The following is a 19,152-nucleotide window of genomic DNA, read 5'->3' on the forward strand; positions in this document are numbered from 1 at the left end:
GGGGGAAGAGAAGCGGGGAAGGGGAAAGAGCCGGGGGCGGCCGCGGAGCGCGGGGACGCGGATGGGCGGCTCGTGCCGGCGTCCCGCCGCCGCGGAGTCTCGCGCCGCGGCGCCGCTCTCTCCGTTCGAGCAGCCCGCGACTATTGAATCGCCCAATGAGCGGCGGCGGCCCGCGGCGCGTCACGCGGTTCCATGCGACGCAGCGGGCGGAGCCGGAGCGTCACGCCGCTCCTGCGCCGCGCCCCCCGCGCACCATTTGGCCCCGCCCCACCGGTCCCCCGCCCCCGTTACCGCGCAGGCGCACCGCGCTCCTCCAGCACAAGTTGGGTTAAAACTTCAATTAAGCTTTAATTAAAAACTTACAGCTCCGAATTTCAGGCATACAGGCTTCTAAACATGCTTTTATAAAAACATCGTTCTTACATTCCTGCCCCCTTGCCCCCCGTGCATAGCTTTTAACAGTACTGAAAATACATTTTGAAAAAAAGCCGGTGGTTACGGCTGTTTCTGTGTATTCGCTGGAAGTGCAAAGATCAGCTGCGTGCATAGGAACGTGTGTGCAGGCTTCACCCAGGAGCAATCTGCACGAACTGCAAGTGACTACTGCATTCAGAACAGCAATACAGAGCACACAGAGGAACAAACTGGCTTTACAAAAAAAGGACTTTTCCTTCCAACAAAACCTGCATGTAACCACCTCGATGTAACCAAAGAAATGAGCCGAAGGAGGACAAGCAGCAGTCTACGCTCTCTGCTCATCGCTTCCCGCTCAGGATGCAGCCTCAAAGAATGCGATCAGCCGGTCCTGCTCACAGCCATCCAGCAGCTCCAGCAGGAGAGGAACTCTGCTCTTCACGTTGGTGCCTCGAAATTTAAATTTATCTATGAAGAGATCTGTGATCATACCTGCAAAGTTAAAATTCCAAGACTTACACTTGGCCCTATTTTCAGGAGTATCTCTGCTTTGAGCTCCTCCTTGTGTACCAACTCTTCCAGCTGGTTTGGGTTTTAGAGACAAGACTTTTTAAACTGGTGTCATGTTACAACAGCCCAGCAACCAGCTTAATTTCCACGTGGTTATTTCTGCCTCACATGTACCTATCTCTGAACTGAGAAAGGAACTGACCTCACAGAGTAGGCACTGTATGTTAAAGTTGGTGACTGGCAGGGAATCCCTGAGCTGAAAGCTGTATGGGGAACACTGGAGGTTACAGAATTTCCTTCGCTAAATCAGATCTTCTCCTAAGATTCTCCCTGTCTACCCCATGTTCATTTTCCTGTTATTGTGTAACACTTCACCACTGGGAACCTCATCAGTCACCTATACATTCTTAAATTCCACTCTGAATCATGTCCCTTAATCTTGCCAGAAAAGACAAGCATTGTACAGATCTAAAAAGCTAGAGTAAAATATACAGAAGTTCTGAAGCTACTGAGGTGTACCTACCTATCAAATCATTTCAGATCTACTAATGCTGACTTCGTAACTACTTCAGTGGCATCCAGGGTGCACTTTCTGAGCATTAATTTGCAATTAGGACAAAAAGTTTAATCAATCAACAAACCATAAAGTCTCTCAAGATGTGCAGGTTGTTTCTTGTATTCCTCAAGCAGTTGATCTGCCTCTTCCAAAATACTGCGGTATTCTGGCACCAAGAAGTCCACGTTTCCTTCTTGAACTTGTAATTCCTCAAAGATATTTTACATCATAAAAATCAAAGGCAGTTAGGTAGCTTAAGAACATAAAAGTATAAAGAAATTAAGCTTGGGTTTGACAGGAGGAAGCATTTCAGAAGCAAGACAATCCCCTTCTAAACTAGGAAGAGCTATTTTCAAAGAGCCTCTTTTAGATCTTCTAACAGAACATCAGACGCTGCTTGTCACTTCATACATTAGATTTACAAAATCCTCCACAGCTCAGCCCATACAGAACGAAGCCTAATGAAGGCTAAAAGCCTTCACCACACTTCAGCTTTAGAATAAGGAAATTCCTAGAAAGCATAACACGTTAACAGTCTGAACATAAAAGGCATTGCTATACTTAGCAAAATGTTCTGCACACTCCTAAAGTGCTCCCAACAATTGTCAGATCACTGTGCTCACTGGAAGTTTTTCTGCTGATGAAAGAGGTCTAAAACCGGCATTTGATTCCACCAAAGGGCAAGGAGTTCATTTTTATCCCCCCTCTTCCCTCCAGAAAACACAACAAAAGATTACAGCAGGTTCTGGATTATAAAATCCTGGCTGTTGGAGAAATTCAAAAACTCAGACAAGCTGACAAAGTGACATCTCTCAGAGATTAACCATTGAAGAGATTAGGCAGAGATTAATTATGAATAGAGAAGCTTCAGAAACGATGACACACTGGGATGACAGTCCAAAGCAAGAAGTCTCATCTGGCATGGACCATCATATCTAGAGCTAAAAAACTTTAAAAGGTTAGTGCAGAGAGATGAAGATGGAACTGGAAAATAACAGTAGCAAAAAGAACGTAAAATGGCAAAGCTGGCTGCCTTATACTGTTTGACTTATGCATCCTCAACATCTGTCAGTAATCCCACGTTATACAATAATGATATAGCACCAATAGGAATTTTCTTCAAGGAAGCTGTCTCCTAGGTAACAGAAGTACATGTTCTGGGAACAGAGATACGCATACTGGTGTGACATGCCTCTGACTTGAGCCACAACATGAGTCTGATATCTGACAGCACAATCCCTAACAAAATCCTTCCCGGGGAGCTCAGATACTTACTCTCAAAGCATCTATTAAATGAACCTTCTTGGCCAACAGCTGCTGATACTCTAATTTGGGGTGGATGAGCTTTAACGTATGCCTCACAGATTCTTCATTTATATCTAGTAGCAGAAAACAAAACAACACACCCCAACAAATGAATGAGCAATACGTATTCCATTTATGAGAATATAAAATGATGCAAAGGACAATAAAATGGAAAAAAATTTACCAAATGATATGTTGAGATTGATCTTCCTTTTAGTAGCCTCTTTGGAAAGTACATCTTTTAGGATGGATATTGTAGAAATATTGTCAGACTTGAAACATCCCTCACCTATTCTATAAAGGGAAAAAAACTTTGTTGAACAAACTTATGAGCACATGCAAGCATTAGATGTGTCCATGTTTTAAGAGATAAGACCTACAAATTAATGCCTTTTTTGCTGAAAGAAGATAAAACTAATTAAGTCATAAGCAGAGTACTGATCTTAGACACATTTAATCTAAGTTGCAGCAATAGCTTTTCAGAAAAATGTTTATTCACATTTTGAAAAGCATTTAATATTCATGCAGACAAGTTGTTTCCATTTCTCAGTACAAAGAAAAAAAAAACAAACATCGGAAAGTAATGCCTGTCACAAAGTAATTTGACTGTATTATTTATGTTCTTCAAACTCTAGAAACAAATTGGAGAGGAACAGTAGTATGTGCATGAAAAGATATTCACAGAGCAGTTGAGAATGAAAAAGAAAAAAAAAAAAAAAAAAAAAAAAAAAATCAAAACACAGTGCTTTAGTAATTGTATTTTACCTGTAAGTACTTTCAAGCTGGGTACCCAGGAAGGTGTTTTGAAAATAAAAGGTGGCACTCTCTCCAGGTGGAGTCCTTTCAGGGACTTCAGGCAAGCAAAAGACAACCCAAGAGTGAATTTCAGCAAAACTGAATTGTCCTTTGAGCATCAGTGTATTCATTGGCCTATGACAGGATGAAAGTCAAAACATAAAAAATATAAAAATCAGTATTAGTTCCAAAGGATGGACACTGATAGTGCACTGGTAACCCATATGAGAAAAAAATGTTCAGTTCCAAGTAGTCTTTTTTTCATTAACTCTGTGCATGAATTAGGTATCCCGCTAAGTAGTTGTGCAGCACAGATTACTGTTAGTTTTCCATATTTCTGAACAAAAACCTATTTGTACATTCCACTTTTATTTTATAGCAGGTGTGTCAGAAATGGGTAAGAAACTGGAGGTGTTTGACAAATACCATTTCAAGTTGTTAAACCTGAATAGTAGCTAAAAACACAGGAAATATGCCTAAGCTTCAACAGTTTCACCTCCTGTAAACCACAAACAGGTTTTCATTTCAAGCCTCATTTCAGGCCTCATTTCAAGAATGAGGCATAAAAGAATAGAACACATTTGCATTTGGCCTTCAATTCCTTCAACTCTTCAGTTTTGTTTCAATACAAGCAACATAATATGTTAATTAAGAACAGAGTAATCCAGTAGAAATTGCATAAAATAGATTTCAAATTCAGAGATAAGGAAGAAGAATCTTGGCTCCATTTTAGAGTCAAATTAGTTGTGGGAAAGAATTACATTAAAGGGGTAAAGGAGAGACTGAGGCTGAAACTGAAAAGGCTGCGGTTACTACCACAGCAGAGTTTCCTTTCTACCACACCCTCAGCTCTGTTAATACGTTGGACTGCTCTGTAATCAAGGTCCGTAAAGTGAAAAATACATGGGCTCTGAAAACAGGTAAAGAGCAGCAAGGGATGTGGGAACCTGTTAAGTGTGCATTTTATGTCAAACCTACAAAGCCCATAAACTCATACAGGCTCAAAAATATAGGTTAGGAATGACATGCTTAAGTCTATAGAGTAAATTATTTTTACTGGATTGTGTCAGTTTTTTGAAAAGAAATAGGCTTTTGTTGTTGTTGCAAATACCTGTCATGGTCAATAGCATGAGTTCTCTGATGCAGAGAAAGGGGCTTAATTTGGTATTGATAAACTTGGCAGGTTTTTGGTTGAATTCTTGGAGTTACATATGCTTGAAGTGTCCCATATCGTCCTTCAATTGATCGAATCTGAAGAAGAAAACGTAGAAGCCACAAAAAAGAACAAGAGTGAACTGAATGATTTACTGAGATTTGGAGAACTTGTTATTATTCAAAACATAATAAAGAAATCTGTAGATTTTCTGTGGTACTACATAAGTATTTAGAGTACTATATTTATTTGATAGAACCACTGTAAAAAGAGCAGATCAAGAATGTTTTAAAACTAGGGGAAATGCTGCCTAATGAAATGCTGCAATAATAGATGAATGTAGAATTAATTTTAAAAACCCACTAACTTACTTTCTGATTAGTTAAAATAAGAACCATTCAGGACCCCATTACTGTTACTTTTTTTTTTTTTTTTTTTTTAATAAAAATACATTAGATAGCAGCCAGGGACATATCCCTAAATAAAAAACAAAGATAGAGTCAGAGTAAGCGACCTCCTCAAGAGTCAAAATGGACACCAATAGAAATGCTTAGGAAAGGGACCCAGGAAATAAGAGTCTTAACCTTGCCCACTAGGTCCATAACTGCCCTCATACAAAAAAAACAACAACAAAAAAACACAAATTTCCCCACATTTGATGCATTTTATTCAGGCTTAAATATCTAACCATAATCTTTTCCTTTAAAATGTGCAGTCAACAGATATCAGGGTAGGAGGCTGCAGTGTGAGGCGATTGCATGAAAAGAAAATCTAGAGTCCAATTTATCTTGAGGATTGACTTCAATAATCTTGATTTCTTTTCTTATTTTCCCCAGTGGTAATTACAAAAATGCTTGAATGTGTTACACTGTTAACAAGAAACCACAAAACTGAGAATAGCCATGTGCATTTAGCATAAGCATAAAATTACAGGATTTGCTTCCTCTGCAAAATATAAATACGTACCACATTCCCTCATCAGTGTAACTTTTTTTTCATACACTTCTCAGGGCAAAAAGTGCCAGTGCTTTCCTTCCCACATTTCTCCCCTTTCATTCCACGCACAGCCACCAGAATCAAGTATATTCACTACTGACAATTTCTCAACTGCTTTCATTTTAGGGGAACTCGAGGAAGGATCCCAAGGTCTCCTCTGATGTAACACGATTTTAGAAGCCTTTAGAAACCTTACACCAGTGAGAAAGGAATACTAGCTCTAGGTCAAGCAAGATTCCTTCATGTTGCAGCAAACATCCATGCAACAATTTCTTATGGAAAATAACTTAGAGCACTTTACCTTAAGTTCAAGTCTTGTAGTATTTGCTTGGCATCTGTAAGTGGCAAGGAGGCAGTTGCCATTTGGCTGTGAACAGCAATAAAAGAGGAAAAATAATAAAGAACAGGTCTTTTTTAACTGAAGACATGCACTGTAAAGTTGTTAGTATTTATGCACAGCTCCTTCACAGAAGTTAAAAAAAAACAAAACAAAAATGCAGCCATCAGTTCCCTGCAATGTTCCAATTATTGTTAACTGTGTCAGAACTTAAAAACAATTCTCTACATAAATAGAAATCAACTAAGTTTCTTGTTTTCCTTAATACCATCATAAAAATTACACAGATAGAAACTTTTCACCTCAAGAAGGCATCTATCAGCCTTGCTCATTTATCTGCAAAAATAGCCTGACATCCAGAAACAGAAGGGAAATCATTAAGAAAATACAAGCGGATTTTTTTTTAATTAAATTAATGATCATGAATGGCAAGAAACTTAGAATATAAATTTAATTGATATATGCTGAAGCTTTCAGAAATGATGTGCAAATTTAGCTTTTAAGACTAAAATACTCTGAGGACCGTTAAAAAGACATTATAAATATTTTCACAGTGCTGAAGTAGTTTCAAGTCTCCCATCCTACCTGCCCTTCCCAAAGAACCACCATAAGTAATTCTACAAGTAGTTAAGTTTATAAACACTATATTAAAAAATGCAAACATACAACTTTCCAGGCAACAGAATTTTTTATTGGTCTGATTTTCCTTGAGATACACTAAGGAAAGGATACGATGTTCTTCACCTAAATTACATTGAAGTAAAGAGATACTGACAAATTCAAACTAGAGAACATCACTGAGCGTGCCTGCAACATTCCTAATTGGTCAAGAAAAAAGCCCTACAGCAGTAGCTCCCAAATCCCTTTATGCACAGTTGGCTTTGCCCTATGCCATGACTTGTCACTGACACCTAATTCTGTAAATTCTATTGAAATTGAGCTCTCCAGATTGCCAAATAGTTTAGTTCTATGCATTTCAAATTACAAACATATAAATCCAAATTCTATTTTGCATATACTGCATTGAGAGCTTTTCATCATACAGTCTCCAGAAACATCATTATATCTCTTGTTTCACTTACATCAGAATCGCAGTTGCTAAAACTAACAACAGCAGAATTTTTATCCACATCCAGCAAGTCTACAGGAACATCACTCTGCAGAACAGAAGGAAAAACGTAGAGCTTAAGTTCCTGAGCAGCTCCTAATGCATTCATCTACTGTCACCAATTGTTTTAATAAGTGAGAAGCAATGATTGCTTCATCATTTACATTCAAGTGATAAAATCTTAGTAGATAAGCATCTTACCCCTGAACATTTAATCCCAGATTAACGTTGTGATCTTTCTCTTATTCTCATGCAGTGTCCTGAACTCCTGTGCAGGTGGCTTACAACAACTTTAATGTAAGATGTGCAACTTTGTCTTTCAGACGTGAAGTATATTCACGACTGAAGCGTTTCTCTATTTTAACAAGGGGATTACAATACTCATTCATGAAACCAAGGATCAAGTTAGAGGTCTATTAATGATTCCTTTACTAAGATTTATGCTTCTGACACAGACTACTTCTTATACAGATGTGTTTTTTGTGTAATTAAATCTAAGATTGTTATGAAAACAAAATTAAAAGGCTTCTGAATGATTAATTACTTGATATGGTACTGCTTTTAATTTCACAGCAGTGGAAGGAAACACTGATAAAAATTAAGCACGCTTTCTAAAAACAATAATAAAAAGTTTATATCTGGTTTTATTGCCTTCTCCAACAACAGAAGGAAGCCAGGCATCACAGCATATTTCTTTACAGAAAAAGCCATTTGTTCTGAACTCTACATTAAATTCAAGCCTAGACCAACCAACTTCATTATTCCTCACTTCGCTAAAGAACGTGCAGATCCTACAGAGCTGCAGATTACTTGTCATTTATCTCACCTGTACCAGGATAATATCTATAGCTGCTTGCACCTCCAAGATGAGACTGTAGCTAGCATCATCTTTATTTAATGTAAACTTATCATTCACACTGAATGCAGGTACTGATGAAACAGCAGAACTGGACTGAGAAGACTGCTGGTACTTTTCACGTTCTCCAAGTACTTTCATCTGTAAGTGTTCCACTTCATTCCTAGAAGAGACAAACCAGGTATAATGTTACCATAAAATTAACAATAACAGCTACCATAGGAAATAAGTCAATTATGCTTCAAGGCAATCTTTCTTCACTTCCGTTCAGGATTTTCCAACAAGAAGTGACTGTTAATTCCCCTTCCATACCCAACACATCAAGGATAAAATACAAACTGTATCACATGAAAATGTAGATTTTACTGTACTTTCACTAAGGAAATATCCGTGAGTTACAGGAGGGGGCAACGTTTTCCCTCAAGAGCACCATGTATTTTTGAAGACATGGTGAAAAACTTGCCTGTCATCATTCAGAAGCTATAGGTAGCACAGGAGAAGGGAATCTTATCTTGATGAAACCAAGGAAGAAGGAAATAAAACATAACCACTAGAAGGCAATATAGGAAAGGATTATGGAATGAGAACGCTGTTCTCATATGTCCTTCTGTATACACTAATGATACAGAAAATCTAATGACAGAGGAAGGAAAGATGGCATTTCAGTTTGTAACGCTTCAATTCTTCCAATTCAATTTCTATCTAGTGAAATTACCTCAAGGATGAAATCTTGCTCTGCATTTCTTGACTTAGCTTCAGCTCTTCACCTGATCCACCTTCTCTATAGGTAAGTTCTGTAGTCAGTCCTGTCAGCCAGCCTAAACCAACATACGAAATTCTTATTCATTACAAGCTATAAGTAAAAATCTTCCCTCAGTATTTGTATGTGTGCAACGATGTTTGTTTCAGGTACTGATTTAAGACTTAATTTTACCCTATCTTGGAGGACTAAGCTAGACAACAGGCATAAAATTTTATGAGTAGGTGGTCATTCTTGTTTTACGAATTGGAAAATGTTACTTTTGTATGAAGCACTTTGTGCAATAAACACCTCTGTATCATTTTTTTTTAAATGAGTTTCGTTTTTTCCACTTCTGCTTCTGACAAATAAGTTCTATAAATACCTTGAATAATTTGTGATTGCTAACCAGTACTACAGTTGAAAACAAAAAAAGATGTGTGATGTGTATGCAGCACAGTACAAATTGCACAGTGCGTTTTGAGACAGAATGCTCGGGCTGAACTTATATATTTGTATTTTAACTGCTTAATTCCATTTACTTATAAAAGCAAAAATCACTTGATTGTATCCTGACGAGTAAATACCATATTCAAACAAATATTTTCACAAAGCACCCTAATTCCAATCATAGCAAAACTTTAAAGAGCTGTGCTATCAATGCAGCCTGCTTCAGTTCTATCTATCAGTATCTACCTATTTAGACCTTATTGAGTAAATTATACAAAGTTTACCTGAATATGTGCATGCTAAAACTTCATCATAACCATCTTTTCCTACACAGCCACCCTGGATTGATGAAATGCTCTCTGATAAAACCTTCAAAACACATTCAAGCAGAGGAAAATATTACTGCACTTGTTTTAAATACCTGTTTTTGGGTTTTTTATGCTGTTATTTTTGTTTGGAGGGGAGTGGGGAAAGGGGGAGGGGACTGTTACCTACATCACAACGTATCTACATAGATGCAAAATATCTAGATCCACAAGAGTAAGCTAGTTGATGACTACCACAGCTAAAGCAAGATCTTTTAACCAATGCATTCTGAATTAACCCTGAGTAATACAGACAGTAAAATGTGGCTTAAAGGAAAACACTCTTCCAGCAAGATTTACAGTCTGTCTGAAGGATGAAATCATCACTATGGATCAAATCCACTTCCTTATTGAGCATAATTACTTTGTCTATCAGTTCTTAAAGTCGTAACAGCTACATTTACAATTTTACGTGCAAAACAAACCTCACACAATGTGATGGTGGGTTTTTTTGTCTTGTTTTCTTTTTCCTGAGAGAGAAGCACTGTATTAGGTTTGATCCAGGAGAGACCTTAGTAAGAGCAGAGTCAGAGCTTTAACATACTCTCTGCACTGTTTTGCTCTAATCAGGACTTCTGTAATGCCTGGTTCTTAAATACTTAGATACCACTTTGACGTTTGTGTTATCAACATTACAGAGCATATAAAATTAAAAACAAAGCCAAAAAATATATTTTAGCTGTAATAATCATGTGAACACTTGTTACTTTGAAATACAGAGTTTTTAAATTCATCTGTCCAGCAAAGATGATGATACTGGATGTGGGCTTACATAATCATACCGAAGGACGGGATCATCTGCGCTCTCAAAGCTGTAGATTTCCAGCACTCCATCATCTCGCCCAACGAGTAACTCTTTAACTCCATCTCTCAGAATGTCAAAACTATCAATGCATAAGATACCTAATGAAAAAGAACACAAACTGTCTACTTCATCTTTGGTTGTTTATGATGCATTAATATGAACGCCACATTAAATTGCATAGGAAGAGATTTTTGCTGGGATTTTATGATTTTATTGATGCTATTTCTGGAAGAGTACACTAGAGGGCTGAAGTGTCCCTCCCGTGACTGAAGTCCACTTTTTTTTCCCAGACTATTTGTCTGACCAGCTCTGCCAGCTGAAGAGGCAAGCACATTTTATCTCCTACAGCTGACAGAAAGCCAACTGGACTGCTATGAATTTCAGCTGATGTGGCAGACGCAGGATCCTAATTTGCATCAGACCTCCCTTAGGTTCGTGCTGCTACACAACACCTTAATGGACAAACCCACCCGTTGACTAAGATTCCCCAGATGATCTAACAGCTAACCATGGCTAGACTGGACACAGAGTTACAGTATGGAAGCAGGAGAAGGAAGCAAGAGAACCTGCAAAAGAATTAAACTCCTTCACATTTCATATTTGGAGTTTAGACATACAAAGAGGATTTTTAACAAAAGAGTTAAGTAATAAATCTAATTACCTCATGAAAGCTTAGAAAAAAAAAAAACATACATCACTGGTCTTCTCCTTTACACAAAAATAAGTACTAACACATGCTGCAGAAACAGCATACCAAGGCTATAGCAGGGAAAAATACTGTACTACGCCCAAACAAGTTACACCATATTATGGAGCTCTAAGGAAAGCATTATTCCATCTTTAGAAAAAATTCCTTACTCTGTTTTTTTTGTTGTTTTTTTGTTTGTTTCTTTATTTGTCTTGCAGTGTAGATGCCTGACTTTAATCTGAAGGGGCTTTAAGGTCACTGCACATCTGAAAACATCTAGCATGTAGATTTGCATTTTAAAAATCACCAAAATTATAAAAATCCCAAGCGATGACGTACAAAGAAACTGACAAATGGCACTTTAACATTGTACTGTAAAAATGACAACGTACAGGAAACAACATAAGGGCAAACTGATTAGAATCACTTTTAAGAATGGAAGAGAATTAACACATTAATATCACGTATCGACAATATTAAAATACCCAAGAAATTTATTTCCTTATGATTATGTTGTAACAAAGCCTCAGCTTTGCTCAAAAACTAAAGAGGGAGATACTGCGACACGTACCTCCTCTCTTTTTTTCATTGTCAATTTCCCACTTAGGTACAGAAGCAGAACCAGTAATCTGGATAAGCCCCAGTTTGCCATCAGAAGTTCCATATACAATTTCTTCTCCAGAATCACCTAAAAAAAAAAAATTCAGCAAATTCAGAATAACAAAAAGAGACATATTTAAAAGTTTTGAAAATATTCATCCCACCAGAGGAAAAAGAAAATCCTAACGTTAGTGTTTTATAACAAAACTGTCAGGCTTCACAACAAATGCCTTCTTGCTCTGGAGCTCTGCTTGCAAACTTTTCCAGTACTTTAAATTTAGGAAAAGACAGGCTATTTAATGGTCTTTACAGAAGAAATCATTCATTATTATTTATTCAGAACACACATCTAATTTTGAATGCTGTACTGCACCTTAAGCAAATAAGAACTGCTTCTTGAAACTAGATCTGAGAACTGTCGAATAATCTAACAGAAACTAAATTAAGCACATACTAAAGGGATTTATATCAGGTTAGAAGAGATTAGCAAAAAGGATTATCAAACTATTTTAAGTTGGATCCTTCCACAGTCTTCTGACTTGAGCTCTACTCAATATTCTCATCAATCCATGGATGGATGGAAGTAGTGATTCTACTTACAGAAATCCAGATGTAAGAGAAACCCAACCCAGCACCTGAATGAGACCAACAGTCCAGCTCTCATTTACACACAGGATCATCTCACAACTCACTGCTATGTACGAGGCTTTCATCCAATGTAAACGTTATTTAGAACTAAAACAGTTAAGTGCATACACGTATATATTGTATGTTTATAAACAACTAACACCTCTAAATGCATATAAATGAAAATCCGAAGCAGTTTAAAAACAAAGCTAATAACCCCTATGCTATCCCAACCTAACACTCCCATGGTTGCCCTCTCCCCAACTTTCACCTGAAATCCTACTAGCCTCTTACTCTTGCCTCACCCGTAATCTCTGTCTCAGAAACAGATTTTGTGTTATTTCTGTTTCTGCCAACAGGCTTTTTATCCAGTTATCCACATACAAACCTTTTCTACCAGAAAACCAGCAGCAAAATCCCTTAATACTGCTAAAAGTGTTGGGTTTTTTTCCCTCCAATTTTCTAGATAGGAATAATTTAAGCAAATATCTTCAACATTTAGCCTTCCTCCCTCCTCCCGCCCTTACAGAGTTACTGGTTGTTCATTAATTCAGTACATGTACAACAAACTACCATTCCCACCATAATACAGATATTCTGTATCTATATTCTATAAATAGAATGGGTAGTAAGATATGGCTTCACAGAGTTTTCTATTACATTTTTTTAATCAGTTTCAAAATCAAGATGAAATGTAGTTAACAAATACGAGTGTTGAAATCTCAAAATGCAGCAGAAGTACGCTACTTAGTTATGTGTACATACAAAACTCTGTTACCTCCATCTCCATTGTTTAGAGCAAGAACAGTAGGTGGTCCAGGAACTTGTACTTCATACAGTAGATCAGATCCCTAGAGACAAAGAGAACTACCTTGAATGAGTTCTTGTTCAAAAGGAGAAATCAAGAATAAAGATAAAATTGTTTTTTTTAATATGGACATGCTTCATTTACACAGATTTTCTTGCATAAAATCACTTCTAAGCCAGAAGAAATTTTATGTAACTAAAACATGACTTAAACAAATCTTGCCATGTGTTACCACTTTAAAAAGTTATGACAAAATAATCTGACACAAAGAAACAATAGTGCTAAAACATCTGATATCATTCAGTATTGCTAAAAAAAATATGCAAATTTTCAAACACATAACGACTTATATATTTCATTTCCTTATGTAAGCATTTTTAATTTGAAGTGGAAAATGGAAGAATTTCTTTACTTCCTCTATCCATGAAATCCAAAGTCTATTTGTAGTAGTAGTGTTATCGATACTAGTTTTGCAAGTTCACAATCATGATTTTCTAATTTAAAAAAGTACCAGCACTGTAGACAGTAACACTGACAAATGAGATACACTATGTTTATGCTTATTCCATAAGAATTAATCTAATGTTATGGCATCAACACATAAAACAAGCAAATATTTTAACCTGTAAAACTCTGAGGACTCTATCCTGACACGCAAGCACTGGGGTAATGCAATTCACTTTATCTACAGGAAGGCAGAGAACATCATTGATTTTATCTCTTGATAGGTAGTAGTGTTTGTCTTTGCAGTCGCAGTAGTGGTTATAGATATAACTTGCACAAAGAAAGAGATCTGCTCCTGAAATGTGCCTGAGAAAAAGAAAACACTGTAGCATTTTGCCAGAATATTTCAGTCACATCTTTTTTAGGTTAGTATACACGTGCGCTATTGCTTGCAGATTCCACACATCAGCTTTTATAAGGCAAACACCTTAAACCAAGACCATACAAAAAAAAACACAGAAAAATCTTCCTGATCTCCTACAGGAAGGACAGAGGGACAGAATACACTACTAAAAACCCAATAACCCCAGTTACACTCACCTGCACATGCACTGCTGGGAAGGCCTCCAGGTTTCCCCCAAGCCTCCCCCCCCCCCCCACTCTTCCAATTGCACTGTTCCTTTCTAGATTCCTTACTACATGCCAAGGCACAGTCTTAAGTTAGAGCAGCACTGAACACTGCCTACATGCATACAATAAGGTTAAAAAAAAACCCACCCAAACCATAAAAGTATAGATTAAGAATAACTTCAGGGAGATGACAAACACCAAGCACTGTACACACATAGCTTTGATGTCTTCAGTGAGGTTAGTTTCAAAGGAGAGGAACTGCTTCCCTCTTTTTGTGAAACCTCTGACTTCTGATCCCGTGGCCACGAAGACTTTCTCTTGGGGTGTGTTAAGAGCTCCTCCCAACTCCAGGCGTGCGATTTTGGGGCCGGGCAGTGTTTTGAACACCGTCTGTAAAGAAGAAAAACAATCGCAATCATGTTTTGTGTTTACAGTCAACTTTTCGCGCAAAGGATGCTAAATCTGCTTTACAACCTCCGGCAAAACTAAGGGTGCTACAGTGTGTAGGGACAGAAAGCGACACTGACTGCACGCCTTCCGCACTCCTAAGGAAGAAAGCTTTAAAAAGCCCGTTTTGAAGCGCCACGTTCTCACTTACCACAGGTTCCCCCTTTTTCATGCCGAAACAGGTAATCACTCCGTCCTGATCGCCCACCACCACCTTCGAAAGCAGACACAGCGTTACGTCATCGCACGGGTTTCAAACACCGCTGAGCGCAGTTCCGTACGTCGGTACGTCACGTTCCGCCAGAGGAGCCGCGAGGGCCGCGCGCGCCCCGCCACCCCGTACCTTCTGGGTGGCCCTGCGGCCCGACGCGGGGAGCAGCCTCATGGTCTTCTGCGCCGTGACGCCCACCTGCAGAGGAAAGCACGGCCCTCACTCACCTCGTCCGGCCCCTCGGCCCCGAGCGCGGCCGGGAGCGGCGCGGCCCGTTACCTGCAGGTAGTCCACGCGGGCCAGGCTGACTTCCATGGCTCAGCCGGCAGCCGCCCCGCGGCGCGAGCTCGGCCGAGCGCGGCTCCGAGCTGCCGTTACCCGTCACCGCGGCAACCGTCGCCCGCGGACGGCGGCGCTCCCAGCCGACTTCCCATTGGCCGAGCTCGACGGTGAGAGGGCGGGATAAAGGCGATCTGCGCGCCGCCATTGGGCGACGCTGCAGGGCAGAGCTGCGGCGTCGTTAGTGCCGTGAGCAACGGCCGCGGGGCCGCCCCCAGACGGGCTAGTAGGCGCCGCGCTATCAGGATGAGGCGAAGTATCAGTAAAGTCGGAATATTTTATTTAACAATGAAGCATCTGAGGCATCGAGTAACAAAATACCGGCCCTGCACAGAGTCTGAATTTTAAAAAATCATTTCTACCACATAAAGAGGAGCTTTGGACTGAGATCACGTTACCTTCAAAAGTTGTTAGAAAAAGAACAGCCAACCACCAAACCTTGCCAGAGGAAATCAATATGCTGAATTGTGAAACAGCAGCTGTGGGGAAGCGTGTGGACGTACCTGTGAGCTGCACTCACCCTCACCTGCTCCTCCTCAGCTCCTGCCTGGGATCAGCATCACTAGAGAGGATCTGGATCTCAGGCAATCCCCCACCACTCTACCTGATTCACCACACTCTGAAAGATCCTGTTCCCACCTCGCTGCTGCAAGGAGCAGAATACTACATTGTATCTGTTCATTTCTTCTTGCAAATTCAGTTCAAAGAATTTTCTGCATGTATTCATAAACCTGTTAAAATATCAGTAATTTGTATCACTATACCCTCTTAATGCATCAATGCAAAAAAAAAAAAAAAAAAGTTTGATAGTTCTTAACTTTCAGATGTTTAAGATGAAGACAACAATGTTTTGGTGATGAGTTAATAAAATTTCCTATGACTAAATTCCAGAGAAGCTGTACATAAAGTTATTTAGTGCTAAAAATCTACAATACATTTTTCAAGTATGAGATACTGAAATATTATTGCCAATAAATAGTTGTGCTGTAGTCGAAGCCACGGTTCCTTTGTTGCATCATTCACATCTCAACATATTGGGATTGAGTTTCTCGCTGAGTTTATGTATTAAAATCGCTAATTCTTCTGTCGCCTGGGACTTGTCCTCCAAAAGTTCATAGCGAAGACTGGAGATATCTTGTTTGATTTCTTTTAATTCACCTGTATTAACCATGGAAATAAATACTATTAGCAAAGTCTGTTAAACGTTCATTAAATAACAAGTCACATTAGTGCCTATTTCAGATGATCCCCTGATCATTCAGAACATTCATGAGAGCTGGGGAAGGGGGCAGAAGACTTTATCTCTTCCTCATTCTCTATAAGATGCGAGTGTGTCCACCCCTGGACAGAACCAAAGGTGTTTTAAGAATCCAACAAACTCCAGTGTTGTGCTTCACACGTACACAGAACATCAAAGACTAAAAAACCCTCCACATAGGTTAATGAATTAATCAAGGCAACACTGCTAAACAGCTGGTAAATGTTAGTACCCCCTTGGAGAGAGAAAAGGCAAAAGAGATTTGTTTCTGAAGTGATATGCCAAGGTCACACAGGGAAAATGTGGTAGAGCTGGCAACAAAACTCACAGCTTCTGAGTCTCTCTCCTCTTCCTTACCAACATCCTTTGAATCAGAAAGAGTCAGCCAATTTAAAATTGGTACAGTTTGACACAAGGACAACAGCAACATTTAAATGGAAACAATAGGCAAGGTCAGCCTTGTAACAAGATACATCACATTTCCCAGTATAAGATACCCAGATCAAGAGCATAAGCTTTTAAAAATACTCAAATACTACTTCTGCAAGTATAAGGCATTTTAATTCTTGCACAGAACCCACTGCAGGAAATCAGCTGTCACATACGAAAAATATGAAAGAATACCTATATTATCTAACGATCGATGCAGACAGGTTCAGGGGCTTGCCACCTTGTCCAAAGTGGACACCAGGAAGACTGGTGATAAGCAAGAACTGTGAAGTACATGAATCATGATTCCTCTGCACTTACCTAAACACATGTTGCAAATACCCAAACAGGTATCAGGGAATTGGAAAGACCTGAACACAACCCTCAGTGGGGAGGTGGGGTTCTGTGCCTGGAGCATGCACCTCTCACTGCAATTAGAGATGTTCCTAAGAGCCCACCAGTCCTGATGTGGACACAATGCTCAGGTGCATCATCCCTGAAATGACCTCTGGTTGTACTAGAACAGTGGCTACAGTTCTCACCTTTTTTTCACCATACAGTTAACTAGGCTGGTTTTTGTTTGTTTGTTTTAAATGATATGCAACTTTGCAGATTAGTATTCCACACAGATTTATCAAAGAAGGGAATACAAGTGCTTCATGCTGTTGAGTGCAAACTGTGTGTTCAACTGAATGAAACAGAAAGACACCCTGCAGCTCTGACTAGGACTCCGAAAGCATCAATACAGCTAGTGGCTTCCTCACAAACTTCCTCTGTGACTGCGGATGCATCATGTCTGCATCCCAACTCTCCTTCTGTAAATGGGGCCCATAAACTTTCTCAGTTCCTCTTTTTTGGTCCTACTTGTGCAGTTTTATTGTGCATACTTCCATTGCTACCTGACTTCAATGCACGTGAAGTAGAAATAAACTCATTTTAATTGAAGGCCCCATGCACCACTGTAATACCAATTTCTAATAAATGTGACCAAAATTCTCTCTGAAATGTGAAAAAGTACAGCTTCTTACCTTCATTTACTTCATCATTTTCTTTGTCCACTTGTGCTTTCAGAACGTAACGTTTTATCAGTCTTTTCATTATTTGCTGTCAGATTAAAACAGTGACATGGTTAGCACGTATAGTAAAACTTTATTCACTTCTTCTTACAAGGACAGAAAATATATAAGCAAGTGAAAGAGCAGCCCCAGATCAAGTAGTTGCCTCATATGGGCTTTTTCTGGTGGCACGCAGGGATTCATCATTACAACAAAGCATCTCTCTCACCCAATTACCTCTTAATTTACAGAACACTGCTGCTGTTAGGAGAGAATAGGACAACAGGGAAATATAGAACGTTATTTTGTTTCTTTTTATACAGCTAGCAGGTGTAGACAAGAAAGGTTGGCTTCCTGTCACCAATTAGCTTTGTGAGAAGTCGTCAGACGCACCATCAGGATTTAGAGGCATACGCACACCCAATCTCAAGATTTATTACCCCCATCAAAATTTAGACAAAATTGTATTAGTTAAGGACTCTGTGTTTTCTCTCCAATGCTTTGATGCCATGACTTCAAAATGCCTTTGGTACTTATGCAGCCACCTGTATAATGACAGTTATTAACACAACACGGAACTATTACCTAAGCAAAGCCCCTAAAGACACAAAGCTATACCTAGAAAATGCTGCTCAGTCTGGTACAGTTATGCTGATAAGGAGCCCACTCTGCGTAACAAACCAAGAAAGAATGCTGCAGCTTGGCTGAGTATTAGCTGTGTCTGTCCTTTTTTGGCATAGGCTTTGGTGTCTTTATTCCTGCAGTTTCTATGGAACAGGCTGCCTAGAGAGGCTGTAGTATCACCATCTCCGGAGCTCTTCAAACTTGCACCTGCCAGACCCCAGGCCATCCTCACCTAAGTTAAGCAGGAGGTTGGACCAGACTACCCACGTGAGACCCTTTCAACCTCAGTATTCTATGATTCTATAAAAACATCAAAAGGTGTTTGAAAGTAATTACTCATAAGGCTGTGGCAACACGTATAAAAACCACAGGCTCAGACATTTTAACCATAGAAACAACAACGTTTAGCTTCAGGTATTATTGTTGTTTAGTACTCCAAGTGTTGACCAATGTCAGTTCTGTTTCACAATTTCGTATTTGGAACTGTTACACTAGGACCATCATTAATCTCACTTTTCTAAGAGTTTTCTAAGAGATTCCCATGCTGTCCCTCGCTTGTTACCTTGTTTTGCCATTTTCTTCAACTACTGCTGGAGAGCTAAG

The 19,152-nt window shown here is 39.2% G+C and overlaps 2 protein-coding genes across 3 annotated transcripts in view; both read right to left on the minus strand.

Moving 5' to 3' along the window:
• Positions 1 to 328: 328 nt before the first annotated feature.
• Positions 329 to 15,174, minus strand: BBS7 (Bardet-Biedl syndrome 7). Its single transcript, XM_042812588.1, has 19 exons — positions 15,124 to 15,174; positions 14,977 to 15,042; positions 14,785 to 14,847; positions 14,401 to 14,576; positions 13,736 to 13,922; positions 13,083 to 13,155; positions 11,649 to 11,765; positions 10,357 to 10,487; positions 9,504 to 9,588; positions 8,746 to 8,848; positions 8,001 to 8,193; positions 7,149 to 7,223; positions 6,031 to 6,096; positions 4,692 to 4,831; positions 3,551 to 3,715; positions 2,970 to 3,079; positions 2,756 to 2,859; positions 1,566 to 1,689; positions 329 to 906 (listed from the first exon to the last, which is right to left on the minus strand). The coding sequence occupies exons 1-19, from the start codon at positions 15,157 to 15,159 to the stop codon at positions 770 to 772; spliced, it is 2,151 nt and encodes a 716-aa protein (XP_042668522.1). The 5' UTR covers positions 15,160 to 15,174; the 3' UTR covers positions 329 to 769.
• A 277-nt stretch (positions 15,175 to 15,451) lies between these two features.
• Positions 15,452 to 19,152, minus strand: part of TRPC3 (transient receptor potential cation channel subfamily C member 3) — a 39,369-nt gene continuing 35,668 nt past the window's right edge. For both annotated transcript variants that reach the window (XM_042812055.1, XM_042812057.1), the window contains exons 11-12: positions 17,899 to 17,974; positions 15,452 to 16,341 (exon numbers count right to left, since the gene is read on the minus strand). In XM_042812055.1, coding sequence (XP_042667989.1) covers positions 16,199 to 16,341; positions 17,899 to 17,974 — 219 coding nt within the window. In that variant the 3' untranslated portion in view covers positions 15,452 to 16,198. The remainder of the gene's footprint in view (positions 16,342 to 17,898; positions 17,975 to 19,152) is intronic.

The sequence above is a fragment of the Centrocercus urophasianus genome, unplaced genomic scaffold, assembly GCF_019232065.1.
Source record: "Centrocercus urophasianus isolate 14NV4802_14NV808 unplaced genomic scaffold, USGS_Curo_1.0 seq_13, whole genome shotgun sequence".
NCBI lineage: Eukaryota > Metazoa > Chordata > Aves > Galliformes > Phasianidae > Centrocercus > Centrocercus urophasianus.